This window comes from Odontesthes bonariensis, chromosome 23 (assembly GCF_027942865.1).
Source record: "Odontesthes bonariensis isolate fOdoBon6 chromosome 23, fOdoBon6.hap1, whole genome shotgun sequence".
Classification (NCBI taxonomy): domain Eukaryota; kingdom Metazoa; phylum Chordata; class Actinopteri; order Atheriniformes; family Atherinopsidae; genus Odontesthes; species Odontesthes bonariensis.
In genome coordinates, this window is record NC_134528.1 from 17,772,321 (window position 1) to 17,787,141 (window position 14,821).

The following is a 14,821-nucleotide window of genomic DNA, read 5'->3' on the forward strand; positions in this document are numbered from 1 at the left end:
TTTATCAACTGACTGTTAAATTATAATGTTACTGTATGTCTATTTTAAAAAGAAAAGTCTCGTTGTAGATTTATTTTTCCTCGAACGAACTGGACACCAAATTGTCTTGTGTCTGACGGACACATTTAGCCGTTGCACATCTCGGAAATACACATTGCAGCATGGCTTCGGACTACATGACGTTAACGATGGACCGATTTTGTCTGCTGTTCAGGACAGTGTTTAAAGAAAACCATCTGTGTTGACGTTGTTTCGATATAAGTACTTAGTGGGGAAACATTTCTTGGTAGAAAGTGTTAACTACTGCTTTGTAGCTGTTTCCTGGTAACGTGGAGACAGAGCTCTGTGTGTCAGCGTGGCTGAAAACCGTAGCAAGGGGTTCACGATATTTGAAGTAAGGTGACAAAAAAGAAGTGAAAATGTCTAAACTGAAGGCGAACAACACACAGTCTAAGACGGACACGAACAAGATCACAGCCAAAGAGAAGAGGAAAACGTTTTGGAAAAGCCATACCTTGAAAAAGCAAAAGTTTAAAAAGACAGCGAATCCACCCAAACGCCAAGAAAAAGCTGGAGCATCGCAGCAGATTGCACCTCCAGAAGATCCCCAGCTATTCTCCTCCAATTGGAAAGCATTACAAGAGGTATGTCCGCGCATTGGTTCGATTTCTGCACGTGTTAAAAACACACAGTGCATTGTCACAAATGTTTGTTGTATTCAATATTTCCTTAAGATTACATTCAGCTTTGCCAAACTGTCCACAGGTCCTAAAGGCCAGCCAGCCAGAAAAGAAGCAACCTGTGACGCGAAAACATCAAAATGGCATCTCCCCGAAGAAGGCCAAAGAACATTTGTCTAAAAATATATCCGAGAACAATGCTGCTCCCAACCAGGCAGACACTGAGAAAAATGTGAAGAACAAAAGTGCTCCTAACAGTGTTGTCCCCAAGAAAGCTGGGGTGAACTTGAAGGTTCAGGCTGCTTCAGACACACGGCAGCCTGCTGCTCCAAAAAGGAAAAAGGACAACGGAAAGTCGAACAGCGACCAAGCAGCCAAGAAGAAGAAGAAGAAGAAGTCTGTAGTTGAAGAAAGGAAACCTACAGAGTACGCATAAAGCGCTTACTTCTGCTGATATTTGGGTCCAGATTAATACTGTTTGCTAAACTCGTCTTGCTGTTGCAGGGACGACCTTTGGTTTGACGATGTAGACCTTGACGACATTGAGGAAACGATGGGAGCGGAAGCAGCAGAGATCATGAGGAAGAAGCAGGGCATACAGAAGAAGACGAACACCGACAGCGCCCTGGTTAAAGAGAAGGCCTTTGACGGGTGAGTGACAACATAATCCACCTCTGTGAAATTTGTGCCTTGGTTAAATGGGAATGGATAAGATTTTATTGACACCAGTGCCTTTATCTTTGCTTTTTTTTTGTTTTATTGATCTTGTTCTTTATCAATTCCTTTATTGATTCTTGACTCAGTTTACTCACAACAAAGTTTTGACCCAGATACTCACAACAAGGCAAGGCAAGGCAAGGCAAGGCAAGGCAATTTTATTTATAGAGCTCAATTCTCCCACATTTTCTCACACTGTTCACAGCCTCCTATAACGCAATACCAGCACAACTTTGATGAAGCGGCTCACAATCGCAGCTACCTTTCATGAACAGTAGGGCAGAGATCTCACCCTGGTGGGTGCATAAATTGCCAAACTGGCAACACTGACGAAGTTTGTCTCCTCTTTTTAGTCTGCGACATAAATACGTTTTGAATGGGTTTTTCATGTTGGAAACAAAAAGAATATGTGGTGTAATGGTGTCTGAATATGATGCGTTATTAGTCTCACATTCAGCGCCGACTTTAGGCTCTGAGCATTATCCAGCACCCACTGGTATGAATAAAGGAATCTCTCCCTTCCTCCTAGCCTTTATTGTAAAAGAACAAAGGGACTGTCATGACATGTTGCCTCTATAACCTGGATGCATTTACATGTTTTAATCAACAGTATTCAGGTATCATCTTATTACCTATTAACTGTCCAAAGCTAATAAAGGTGTCAGTCTGCGTGAACTCGTCCAACCCTCCCAGCTCATGTGTGGACTTTCCTGGTAAAACTTACTGTGGAAACGTTAACGATCTGATGAGATTTAGCAAAAATGTGATTTTCACCAGAAGCGGTCTTTAAAGTTTCGCCTCAACTGTTAGATTACATAGTTTTTTTTTTCTCCACTCTTTTATAAGCTTCATCCATCAGACATTTATTTCTTCTTTTCGACATAAAACATTCGACATCCGCTCGGTATATTTTTGAGGTTAGCCTAATTAAAAATACGTCTGATATAACTGTGGCTTCACTTTTATCTCAGTACATAAAGTAGAAGTATCATTTCTTTTGACAGCAACAAAAAGGCTGGCAAATGGATGTATTACACAGTGAAGAGCTTATAATGATATACATAATTGAATTATATTACTTAGTATTACTCATATTATTTTTTTAGCCTAAACAAAGTAATAAATAACTGAATGAATAGAGGGATAAGTAAATACGGAGGAAATTGGTAAAGTACAAGGTCAAATGCAGCTTTCTAAAAAGAAAGCTACCACGATGTGTTATGCTGAAATCTCTTTAAAAAGAACAAACAAACCATCTCATCTTTTAAGTACTGGATGTCTAACTTTGAGAGTTTTTGGGGGTATTGGATTTTTTTTTTTTTTTATGTTTACATGTGGATGGCTTTAGGTTTTGTTTTGTTTTAGTGTCGCTTGTCTGTACATGTTGATTTCTAACTAACCCAGATAACGAAGAGAGAGACAAGAGACCTAACTCAACTGACTGGAACATATGGTTGTATTGTGAAGAGGCTCTCCTTTTTTTTCTTTTTCTTTTTCTTTCTTTTACTTACCCTCCTTTATGCACCAATGTTAGTCTCACCAGAATCGTGGCAATAGACTGTGAGATGGTGGGAGTCGGTCCTGATGGAGAGGACAGCATCTTGGCTCGTGTGTCCATTGTGAACCAGTTTGGGAAATGCATCTATGACAAATATGTGAGACCCACAGAGAAGGTGACAGACTACAGGACAGCCGTCAGTGGTATCCGACCTGAGGACATCAAGGAGGGTGAGTCTCGAGTTTAGTTGTGGGTGATGAGTTATGGTTCATTGCTTTGTAATAGTTTTCATCCTCTGTTTACAATGCCGATATTCATTATCTACGTTTTTCTCACTCCAGGAGAGGATGTACCGACAGTGCAGCGGGAGGTTGCCGAGATCCTGCAAGGGAGGGTAGTAGTTGGACATGCCATACACAATGACTTAAAGGTAGCTCTTAATTAAAACTAACCCCCCGAGCACGTATAAGCAAACTTTTGTAAACTTAAATAAACTTCTGTAAACTAACTCTTTCAGATTTTGCTCTTGGATCATCCGAAAAAGAAAATCCGGGACACTCAGAAGTACAAACCCTTCAGGAGGATCGTCGGGGTAATTTTATCATACAATCACCGATAATTGAAAAAACTTCAAGAATGAAAATTTCAAATACTTGTGGACCCCCCACCCTCCTTCAAAAGCACTGCAGAAGATCCCAGATCCGATCATGAAATTTAAATAATAATGAGATGACTTTTCTATTTTTAGAGTGCTCGTCCTTCGCTGAAAGTCCTCTGCAGAGAAATCCTCAATGTGAAGGTCCAGCAGGGGGAACACTCATCTGTAAGTTCAACAGAATCATTAAAATGGGCACCGCCTCTCCCTGCGAGTAATAACAGTTTATTTGAAACTCAAGTTACAAAGAATACTGCTTCTGTTTCCAGGTCCAAGACGCGCAGGCTACCATGAGGCTGTACACACTGGTAAAAAAACAGTGGGAAGCAGAGATTAAAGCCAGTAAGACAAACAAAGACTCAGACAAGAAGAGCAAGAGAAAGCCCAAGTAAGACTGAGGCCAACAATCTCGTGGGACTGTGAATTGAAAGCATATCGTCTCCTGATCAGCGCAGCCGTGACTGAAACGACAGGTTTGGGTTTGTTTTCAGAAGAAAAGGAAACTACAAGTGGCCTTTTGAAAGCAACCAGTGTTGAACACTTTTCATTTAAAATCTGTCACAACAAAGTGAACTGAAGAGAGAGAAAAAAAAAAAAAAGCCATTAAGGATTGCTGTGAAAATGAAAGGCGTCCATAAAGGATCTGTTCTTCAACAGGTTGTGACTAATCTCATTAACCTGAGTCTGTCAGGTAGGTCCAGAAGGGAGCAGTGGGTTCGCTCGGTATGTGCTTTTAACGTCTCTGAATCACCATGGTTACACACCTATCCTTTCCCATAGGAGGTTTAGTTCAAAGCTTTGCATCTAAATCGGTTGTAAAAGTATTTTTCGTCATGCTTCGTTTGCTTTATTTGTAATAAAAACCTTGCGTTTTACAGTGCAGCGTTTTTTCTACTCTTCAGCAGCGCCCCATTGTAGCAAGTCCAGTAATCACGATATCAGTCCCCTTTGTTTGGAAGAAGCCTCAAATGATGCGTCACGAAACTCCTTTTTTTTTTAAGAGAAAGATGAAAGAACACAACCTAGTCGACAAAGAGGGTCGATAACACCTGTTTAGATGCCCATTATCCCTGGAGTTTTAGGACTCTGCCGATCCAACTAGTCTAAAAGAACCGGGCTGTTTTGAACCTGCTTCGCAGTCCTCCGCTTAGGTTGGGGAAACATTTAATTAGTTGCTCAGTCAGAGGTTGTCAAGTGCAAAGTGTTTTGTTCCTGAGCATGTCAGAGTGACTCATACAAGGTAGCATGGGCCCTTTATTTACAATGAACCTTTCTGTCACATTTGTTTCCTGAAGATTTCCAGACAAACAATAGTGTAATAGTTATTCCCAATAGTGGGAGGATGATCTACGACAGAGTGACCTTGAGAACACATTATGGTTCCATGTATTATTGTTTTAAAAAATAAACGATAAGATAAAAGCTGATTGATCCTGCTTGAAATCCTGGTTGCTTTTAAAGTTGGATGTTAGAAAAATCATGAATAAAACCCAAATTCAACATAGCTTTAACTAATTTCCTTTTAAGAGCAGAGTGTTGACTGACATGTTTTCTGGAACCTGCTGCTCTTCTTCTTTTTTTTTTATATCTAATACCACCTGCGAGATCTCATAATCTTTGGCTCACTTATTGTCCTTTTTCATAATTTCAATAGAAAATCATTGAACCTTTCAGTTTAACACCATTCTGCGTCTTTGTCCTTTGGATCAGGGCTCTCACAGCTGCAACGTCCTGTGCAAATGTGTTACTTGTGCTTCATTCCAGCGGTGGAGTGAGAGGTTGAGGCTCCTCGTGTGTTCACACTTTGTCATTGTGATTTGCCGCCCATGTTGTCCGGCAGAAATAAAACTTCCATCCTTGGTTGAAAGGGTCCTGGCTCTAAATAACACCTCTAAATCATGGAGCTCAGTCAAAGTCTGGAGGCCTTGGGGAAAAATGACAACTTTCTGTCTTTACTGATCTTCGACGAACGCACAGATACAGCTATTAGGATGAGTTTTTTTTCTTTGATTCAAAATTCCATCTTTTTATAGTTTGCTTTGATCTAAAGGAAACATACCAATGCTAATGTTTAAATGTGCTTTTAATCTAATTTATTTGAAATAGTGAAGCGAAAAAACCCCAACCAATTATAGTCATTCCTAAAGCTAAATTCAATCATGTTTTAAACGGTCTAATTGAGGTCTGAGTTTTTTGAGTGATGCAGTTTTTTAGGTCTTCTGTAGTGATGGGTAAGAAATTTTAGTTTCCCTGTGTGCCAACAATATGTCAGAGTGATTTGCTGCCCAGGAGCTAATGCACTCTGTGCCGAAATGAATCCATCGCCCTTGGTGTGCAGCCTCCGTGCTCTAAATCAGGCTCTGAAAGGGGTTCAGAAAGGTGTTGCAAAGGCCTCCAGAAGAGCAGAATACCCCTGTGGGAATTTGAATGCAAAAAATGACCTCATTTGCTGACAAAAAGACATTTTGATGTGTGACTGTTTTTTTTGGCACAGCTTTATTTGGTGGCAGTGGTGCAGCGGAGGAACAGAAAAGAATAAAGCTCACAAACAACGGTGATATTGTGCAGTTTTTTTGAAAGGCTGGTAGATCCTTGGAAATGAGAAGCATCCTAGTTTAAAGAAAGAAAATAATCCATTTTATGATTAGCTTCTCCTCTATTCACATCGAGGCCACTGCCTCTTCCTGGCGGAACAAGTTTGTCCAAAAAAGGAGTGTCTGTGTTGAGAGACTGAGAGGCTGTAGCCATGATAAATAATGTAAGCTAATGCATCAATTTAACTAGTGGGGCTTAAAAGACACATAAAACATACTGTCTGTTTGGGCTTATGGTAAGAGGGTCTGGTTGCAGATTGATTTAAAGCGGAAGATAGTTGATAAAGGGTTAGCAGACCGTATGAAAGCCTGTCTAAATGTTGCATCACATGAAACGTACCGTTTAGTTTCGGGAGAGAAAAAAGTTCCTCATTCTGGAGGAAACATGAACCGTGGAGTTCGAATCTCTTGATTGTCATTAAAGATTTTACACGTGCATCGTGACCATTTGGCCAGGTTACATTACGTGAACACAGGTGATGAAGTGACGAAACCAACAATAAAAAATGACAACATCAGAGTATTTCTGGAATATCTTTATTTCAACACGTAGAAATATTCAAAAAATGTTTTCAAAGGCATGTATGTTGTGGATTGGAAGTTCAACTACATGGCCAACATTTTATTTATGCCCAAATTAGCCTCCAGAAATCTTTCCATCTCATCTGGTCTTCGCTTTTCTTCAGTATAGCACTGAATGATTTTCAGGCCTGTGGTGAGGACAAGGGGCATCTGTCTGGGAAAGGCTGTTTTGCTTTCAAATTGGTTTTAGCAAGGCTCTGCCGAACTGACAGTTAAGACATCTGGTTGCATTCTCAAGCCGGGTTTTCTGTCAGTTCTTGAACTATCCAGAGGTCCGTTTCACGTAGCAGGTTTAGTGAAAACTCTGAGTAGGTTAACCCTGAAATGAGGGAAACCCTGAGTTTTCCGTTTCACAAAGGGAGGTAACTCAACCCCGAGAAAGAGGGGTAACTCTAGCCTGTTTCACAAAGAGAGGTAACTTAACCTCACGGTCAGTTACCGGAGTAACAGACTCTATGAACCTAACCTGGTCGGGACCAGGTTTTATTCAAGAAACCTTGAGTTTCTTTCTGTCTCCGCCCTCTTTCAGCCACACACGCCATTTGATTTCCTCATTCATTCAGTCAGCAGAGCGAGTTCTTCTACTTCTAGAAGTCCATTAGGCACAGTAGGAGGCAACTTTTTTCACGAACATGTCCTTTTGACAACGATCCCGTGGATGAAGGTGCAGCATTATTGCGCAGAGAAATAAATATTCGTTGGAGATGGTTATCAGACCGCGCATAGATTTTTGCATTTACAGACAATTATCTTTTTGAGCGGCACCATCAGAATGTGTTGGGACAAAAGAAAAAAAAGACATAAAAGACAAATAAATATTTGTATGAATAGGCTTAAAAAAGACATATATAGGCCTATTATATTTTATAAAGGCACTCGTGTCTTGGGGGTGGACTCCCTCCGGGGATTCCCTCAGCCACTGGCCTCCCGTTAGAGGGGGTGGTGCTGGGCAGCACCGGTTTTACGGGCATCTGCCTTCTTTCTGTTGGCTCAGTAGAAGTCTGTGTTAGTTTAAATAGGCTTAATTATTTAACAGAACATGATATAGATGATGACTCTAAATTGTCCTTCGGAGTGACTGTGAGTGTGTATGGTTGTTTGTCTCGTTTGTCTCTGTGTGGCCCTGTGATGGACTGGCGGCCTGTCCAGGCTGTACCCCGCCCCTTGCCCATTGACTGCTGGGATAGGCTCCAGCCCCCCCGCGACCCGACTGACGGATTCAGCGGTGTATAGATAATGGATGGATGGATGGTATAGATGAGAAGACATAGTTTATGTGTGTGAAAACAGCATTATGTTGGGAATAAAATAACTGCACAGTCAAATAGCCACTTAATATTTACTTTAGCCTACAGTGTAAAACATGATCAAAATGAGGTACCTCCATGCCGAGGTCTCACCTGTTTGAACAATGTTTTTATATTTCATCTTAAACTGCTGCCAAGAGCGCTTCTCCCCTGCGGGATTGCACCTAAATGAAATAAATGAATGGGCTACCATTCAAGCAGTTTCCCTGTAATATTATTGTGATTGCAAAGGACTACATTTAAACTTACACTTTTGCTGCTGCAACGGTGCTGCACTTATTTCTAAAAACGTATTGAAACTCGCCGTATGAGCGCATTAAGATTTCCAATTCGAGGTTGGTGAAAAACATAGCCCCTCCTCTTCCCCGTTGCCAAGGTGACTCGTCGAATCGGGGCTCCATTGATGCTGGCTTTTTAAAGTTGTGGTGCACGTGCTAAACTCAAGGTGAACCTACTCAGAGTTGATTAACCTCACTCAAATCAGCATTTCTGGAACCGAAAACTCAGGGTTTTCTTTCTCAGAGTAGATCAACTCAGATATCAGGAATAGACTCAGAGTTGGTTGAACCTGCTACGTGAAACGGACCCCAGATGACAAGACATTGTTCCATGAATAATGGAAACAAACAGCAGAAAGTAGTTCCTGAAATATCTTTATTTATTTATTTTCCAGATTTATTCTTCTTTCTAGCATTCCTATCATCTCATAGGTAAAAGAGCTGCATGTTTGTACAAATCTCCCAATGGGATTGGGGGCATTATTAATGTGTTCTGCTGTTTCTTTATACCTGCCTCAGAACTTTAATAAAACAGTGCTTGCAGTCCATTTTCCTTCTGTATTAAAAGTGATTAGAGTCATTGTTGACATGTGGCGTGTGTTCCCTACAAACATCGCGAGTAAACAGCACTTGTTTTATTTACCTTCCTCTCCATAAGCAGTTTAATGTGCTCGCCACTGACCATATTACGTGTCCCACGTTTGAATGCCACTTCTGGCTCCATCTCTTAGCTGATATTTTGGATTCTGAACGTGGGAAGCACCAAGTCAGTAGCAGAAAGTCTTTCTCAGTTATGTTTTAATTTTGAGACTCGACGCCACTATGCTAAGGTCTGCCGCCTACTTATTTCTTACGCATAAGCTGCGTTGTGCTGCCCCCTAAAAGACTTGACTTTTAATGTGTCAGTGTTGACTAAAGCTTAAATTTAGTACAGCAAAGTTGAACGTTCAGTATTTGCGTGGGCCATTGAAGAAACTGTCGACTGCTTCCTGCTCATCTTTGCTTGTGCATTCACTTTGAGAATAATGCCTCAGTGTGCGGTGATCGACAGTCTGAATGTCTGAACTAATCAGGCAGAGGGTTTATATGACTGTCGCTGAACTTTTAGCTGTTACTAACAAAGCTTTATCAAGGATTACTGTGATCTAAGTCGCAGATGACATCCAGTTCTTGTAATATTTCAGCAACAACAGGATAGATATCCTTATAGCCAATACACACACTGATCATCTTAGTGACTCTTTTATTACTCGCAGGCTTGCCCGCTGGAATAGATGGTAAAGTATATCAAGAAAATTAGAATTTTCCAGTTTTTTTTGTTTGTTTGTTTGTGATGAAAAACCTGAAAAATATACATAACCTTCAGCAACATTGTGTTTTTTTCTAAGATAATGAACTATTAAACATTAAATGACCTGCTATCTGCATTTACTATGTTATGTATATATTAGCATTTAGCCCTCAGATTCCCAATAATTCATAGCGTCATAGACCTGGGGTCATGGATGGAGACTCTTAAAACTATACTACTGTAGACATTGCAGACGGAGAACTGGCTAATGTTTTAACATCTCAAATGATTCAATAATTCTGGCCTACAGCACCTGAATAAATCTTGTGTTTGATTGCATTGCTGCAGGACTTTCGGAGATGCAAATGAGCTAGAAGTGATTTTGTGCTGAGTAGACAAGGTGTTTCCTTCAAGTGCAGAAAACCGTTGTAAGCCTTGCACTTACTAGAAGTATTGATTGGGGGTCCATGTGACTAGCATACATTTAAATTGATGTAATGCAGCATGCATTCAGATTGACTTGCAGTGGTCTGGTGAGACTTGTCTCGTCCTGCTATTTGACAATTTAAACAGACCTGTTGCTATTGTGAGGATCAGACCTTTTTTAAACTATGGCACGATTAGCGGACGTATAAGGTTAAAAGGTGCTATACGTGAAATGTACAGACCATTTACCAGATGGGTCAATTGGAACTCAGTTCCTCAAACCACAACCCCATTTTGAAAAGGTTGGGACAGTATTGAAAATACAAATACATAAATAAAGTGTTTGCTGTGATTCTTACATTTATTTTCACTTTTATTGAAATATACTGCATCAACCAAGATATTTTTTCTCATCTCTTCATTTAATTAGTCAATATGCATCCATTTTTTTGGATTCCAGGCCTGTAGCCAAACAAACAAACAAACAAACAAAAAAAAGAGGATAAGTGCAGAGGTGTGCATGCAAATGGTGTGCTTTGTTTATGAACTAGTTTGTTTTCAATCTGTGTGAACTGAACTTTGAGCCAGGTCTTGTGAGGTGTGAACTTGGACAACACTGGCTCAGGAAAAAGCCAGCCTATTGTCCTGATTGAAAAAAGATGTGGAATACGAAAAAAAAAATACGCTCCATTCAGTATTTATCCATCTTTTATGTTTTTGTTTTTTTTGTCCTGATAACAGCCTTTTTGCACTCTTACTAAGCATCTTCATTTTTTGAGCCTTTCAAAGCTTCCCTCGATTTTTCCTTTGTGTTGTCTAAAACTGGCCTGTCTGGTTGATGCAATTCCCAAATGTTATGTGTCAGGATTCTTTATAGTGTACTGTCACACTTCTTAGCATCTCCACTGTCCTTGTAAAGGCAGTGACTGAGTCTTTGGGTGGTGCAGGGGGCTTTGATATGTTAATTGTCTTATATGGCCACAAATAAAATGGTGCATTTTCATCATACTTATTGTTGGATCACACTACGCTCCATATTTTTTGCATTGCATCACCTACATTTAACATTGGTCGCCTTTTTATTTAAATAGCCCTTTGTGTTTCTGCAAATCTGGATCGGTCTCTATTTTATGTTTTGGCCCATAATCCAGGTTGTCCCACTGCAAAGAATTTTCATGTTATGAAATCCTCTCAAGGAGAGTGCTGTGTATAAGAGTTGATCATATAACCTTACAGCGCCAGGAAACTTTCCATTTCCTCGTTGCCCATGTCTGCATGGTCCGCAGTCTTAAAACCTGTTGGTTAAAAGTTTAAACAGGCAAGACTAATGAATTACCGGACTTTCTTTTGCTTTTTTAAGTGGTTGAATTCTTAGGAGAGCATTCCTCTTTGCATTAACTTTAAAGGTACTTCAACTTCCATCTTCTCATCTCTTGCTCATTGTTTGTTTGTCTGCGCTTTGAGCAAAAAAGCATTTCATGGTCAGAGTTAAAGGCTTCAGGCACCTATGCAGTGACCTTTAGTCCTTCCTGTAAATTTTATGAGTTGATCTTGCACTTAGTTCCTGTCAATAAGTCCATCAGAAAAATTGCTGGACATTGCGCTTCAGGCTCACATCATTAAGCCTCCTGCTGAAGCAGTGCTTAGAGTATGATGTTTTATGCTAAATGCCTCAAAGTGAAATCCTTTAGTTTATCCTATTACTGCTCATTCATTTAGAGAGACTGAGATAATCTGGAAGGGCTGTTCTTGCAGCTTGAGCTTTAATTGGAATTTTCAGTCCAGTTTTGGCCATTTTGGGTCTCATATTTCATTCTGTTTCTTGTTGTCATGTAACTCTTCGTGGTTTAAAAGTCTCATCGTTTGCAGATACTTTGGCATGTATTTGGGTTTTTTTGGTGGCCATGTTCTATTGTGTTGCCACTTTTCGTCTCTTTGTAGCTAGTCTGTGTCTCTTCAAGTATGTGCCACATTTTTGTGTTAAAAAATGAAATAATGACTGCTTAAATCTAACTTTATTTAGCAACGTTATTTATAAAGGTGCCGTATTGTAAACCACATTGGAAGGACTGATGCCTAAAGATCACAAACGAGTCAGAGTGAAATTAAGAACGTTTTATTTGAAGCTTTTTGATAAACTTGTTCCTTTCTTTCTCTTTATAGTTATAATAAATAATTGATAATTATTTATAAATGATAATAATAATAGTTATATAGAGTTAAAACCTCTTAATTTTGCATTTTTAATTCAAGTGTCCTTATTTACTTCTCTTTTGCATCTCGTTTTGCTTGTTTTGTGTGTCTTGAACCATGTTTGGGGCTATATTTGATTTCTTTAGGGGGAGTGAAGGAGCAATAACTATAAAATCTCCTATATTAATATCATCATCTTTTTTAACGCATTACTACCATGTCATGTAATCCACCTGCTCCTGTGATACCACATGACTGCTGATGTCAGCCAAGCCACTGTCAAAGCAGGGAACCTGTAGACAAAATGGTGTTTGTGCGTCCGTCCAGCACAGTGAGCCTGACTGGGTTGGCTGAAGTGGGGAAAAGAGAGAAAGCAAAAAAAAAAAAAAAAGCAGACAGATGACAACAAATCAACACAATATTCAGTGTTTGAGGGATTGTATTTTTTACTGCATATGTATTTATGAAGTTCAACAGCTATATGAGAAATTAGCCTCTGTATTCACCGGGGTCCTCCCACCCCTTCTGTCTTGTTCTCTAATCCGCCCACATGTATCGTCTGAGGAAAAAAAAAAAATAGTGCAGAAGGTGACGCTCCTCCAAAGGAACAGAGAGAGGCACAGAGAGGGAAAGGCAAAGAGAGAGGTGTCTACAGGCTGCATCTCCACTGAAATATTTGGAAAGGGGAGAGATTGGAAGAGCTGAATGGTAGCTACACCCTGCGCCTGGAAGCGTAGAGACACTGTAACAAAGGCTGGCAATTATTTTTGGCAATAACAAAAAGGTGGGAGAGGGGCTCTGAAATCGAGGGAAATAGCAAAAAGACAGTTTTGAGGGGGACTTTTGCTTCATTTCATCCGAAAGACTCATCCCTTGCCATCATCAGCATGACCATAAGCTATGAGTAACATTCGGCAATAACGCTGTCAAAACGAGATTTCCAACAACAGACGCGCGCAATCCTATTTTGATTTGTTATAATCGGGTGGGGGGAAAGATCAACCGAATGCCTGCAAGAAACTGGATACTCTGAAATCATAAAAAAGAGCGATCTAACAAAGAAAACTACATTTTGATTGATCTTTTAAGCTTGATGTGCGTGTCTCTGCACGCGCTCGAAACGAACCTGAACCTAAAGCAAGTGAGTATGAACCGTGTCTGTGTATATGTCTGTATCTTGGTGGCTTTATTCTGCGTTTATCCGTCTGATAACAGAGGATATTATTGGCCAGAAAAAAAAAAAATGGCACAAAAATACAGCGTCTAGCCTACATTCAACAAGTATCGTTTTGTTCACAGTAGCTGCGAAATTTTCTGTAATTTTTGTGTTTTGATCAATATCTGGACAAAGTAGAATGTTTGGATATTGTTTCAAATTGAAATCTTAAACACTGATTTCTATATAATTACTACAAGCTGCTACAACACAAAGAGAAATTAGATTTTACTGTCTGATGAGATTGACCCACACTGATATGACGCTTAAGGATTTCATTCTCTAAACCCTAACATCCCTCATTGCACAAATGGTGGGTGTTTCCCCATCTACACCAAAAGATCAAAGCAGTTTCATGCCTCTGAGAGGAATGTGTGTGTGTGTGTGTGTGTGTGTGTGTGTATGTACGTACATTCCCCGTCTGCATCATTTTGTGTCTGTCTGCACGAGTTTCCATGTGTGTGTCGCTTCGTGCTTTTGTAAGAATGCATTTGCTTTACTTGCATGTGCCCTCAGTGTATGTGTGTGTCTTCTCCTGCATCCTGGCAGCGCTGAGTAGGTGTCAAGGCCTGAAATGGAGGTTTGATATAGAAACCATTGGAGGAAAGTGAGGAAGAGGAGCTGATGTGTAAAGGAGAAGATGTGAGGATGAAATAGGGTTTGGGGGCTGCTTAAACGAAACTACAGGAAAGACATAGTGTGACTTAGATCTCACCCAGGAAGTCTATGAAAGACATGAGAAGGGGAGGGGAATGTTAAATGTCTAGACGTGGCCCTCTTACCATCTTTAAACATACCTCTGCACTCCTCTATCTTCAATCCATTGCATTCCCCACAAAGTCTCTGGTTTCATAACGCCTCTTCTTGCCTCACTTTCTGGCACGTGCCTCCCCTTTTTCCTGCCAACTGGCTCCAGCATGCTCCTCTCCTAATGGGAACTCTGCCTTTTTTCCTCCATTTCCTCCTGCATTATGAATCTACAGCTGGTGCTATTTTTAGACAGGGGTAGCCCAGAAAACACCTCCTTCGATTTTTGTAAAAAACAAAAAAATAGGGGGGGGGGGGGCTCCCCACGAGCTACCATGGCGTGCTGTCAGTGATTGGTAGAGTAGGGATGGGGCTTGAAAAGGCGGGCACCGCTGTTTAAGCATCGGGAGGAATAAATCTATTTTGAGGCTATGATTGAATTACACATCTGCTGTGTCCTGCATTTCTTAGTGTGCCTGCCTCTGACCCTTCATCTCTGCCTCAGCTGGGACGGTTTCTCCCCCATCTCTCAGCTTCAGTCCTGAGAACTTTCTCTTTGTCCTTAAACTCCGTTGTCTTACAAATCCTTGACCTTGAGGCTCACCACATGCTCACTTCTCTCATTTCCTTTGCTCTC

At 40.4% G+C, this 14,821-nt stretch overlaps 2 protein-coding genes across 5 annotated transcripts in view; both read left to right on the plus strand.

The window, feature by feature from the left end:
• The first annotated feature begins 33 nt into the window (after positions 1-33).
• rexo4 (REX4 homolog, 3'-5' exonuclease) lies at positions 34-5,417 on the plus strand. The gene is made up of 8 exons (XM_075458264.1): positions 34-644; positions 766-1,106; positions 1,185-1,331; positions 2,932-3,125; positions 3,237-3,325; positions 3,413-3,487; positions 3,644-3,718; positions 3,820-5,417. The coding sequence occupies exons 1-8, from the start codon at positions 420-422 to the stop codon at positions 3,940-3,942; spliced, it is 1,269 nt and encodes a 422-aa protein (XP_075314379.1). The 5' UTR covers positions 34-419; the 3' UTR covers positions 3,943-5,417.
• Positions 5,418-12,685: 7,268 nt separating this feature from the next.
• LOC142374443 (voltage-gated potassium channel KCNC1-like) overlaps positions 12,686-14,821 on the plus strand; it is a 54,155-nt gene continuing 52,019 nt past the window's right edge. For all 4 annotated transcript variants that reach the window (XM_075458147.1, XM_075458146.1, XM_075458148.1 and 1 more), the window contains exon 1: positions 12,686-13,362. The gene's annotated coding sequence lies outside the window, so the exon portion shown is untranslated. The remainder of the gene's footprint in view (positions 13,363-14,821) is intronic.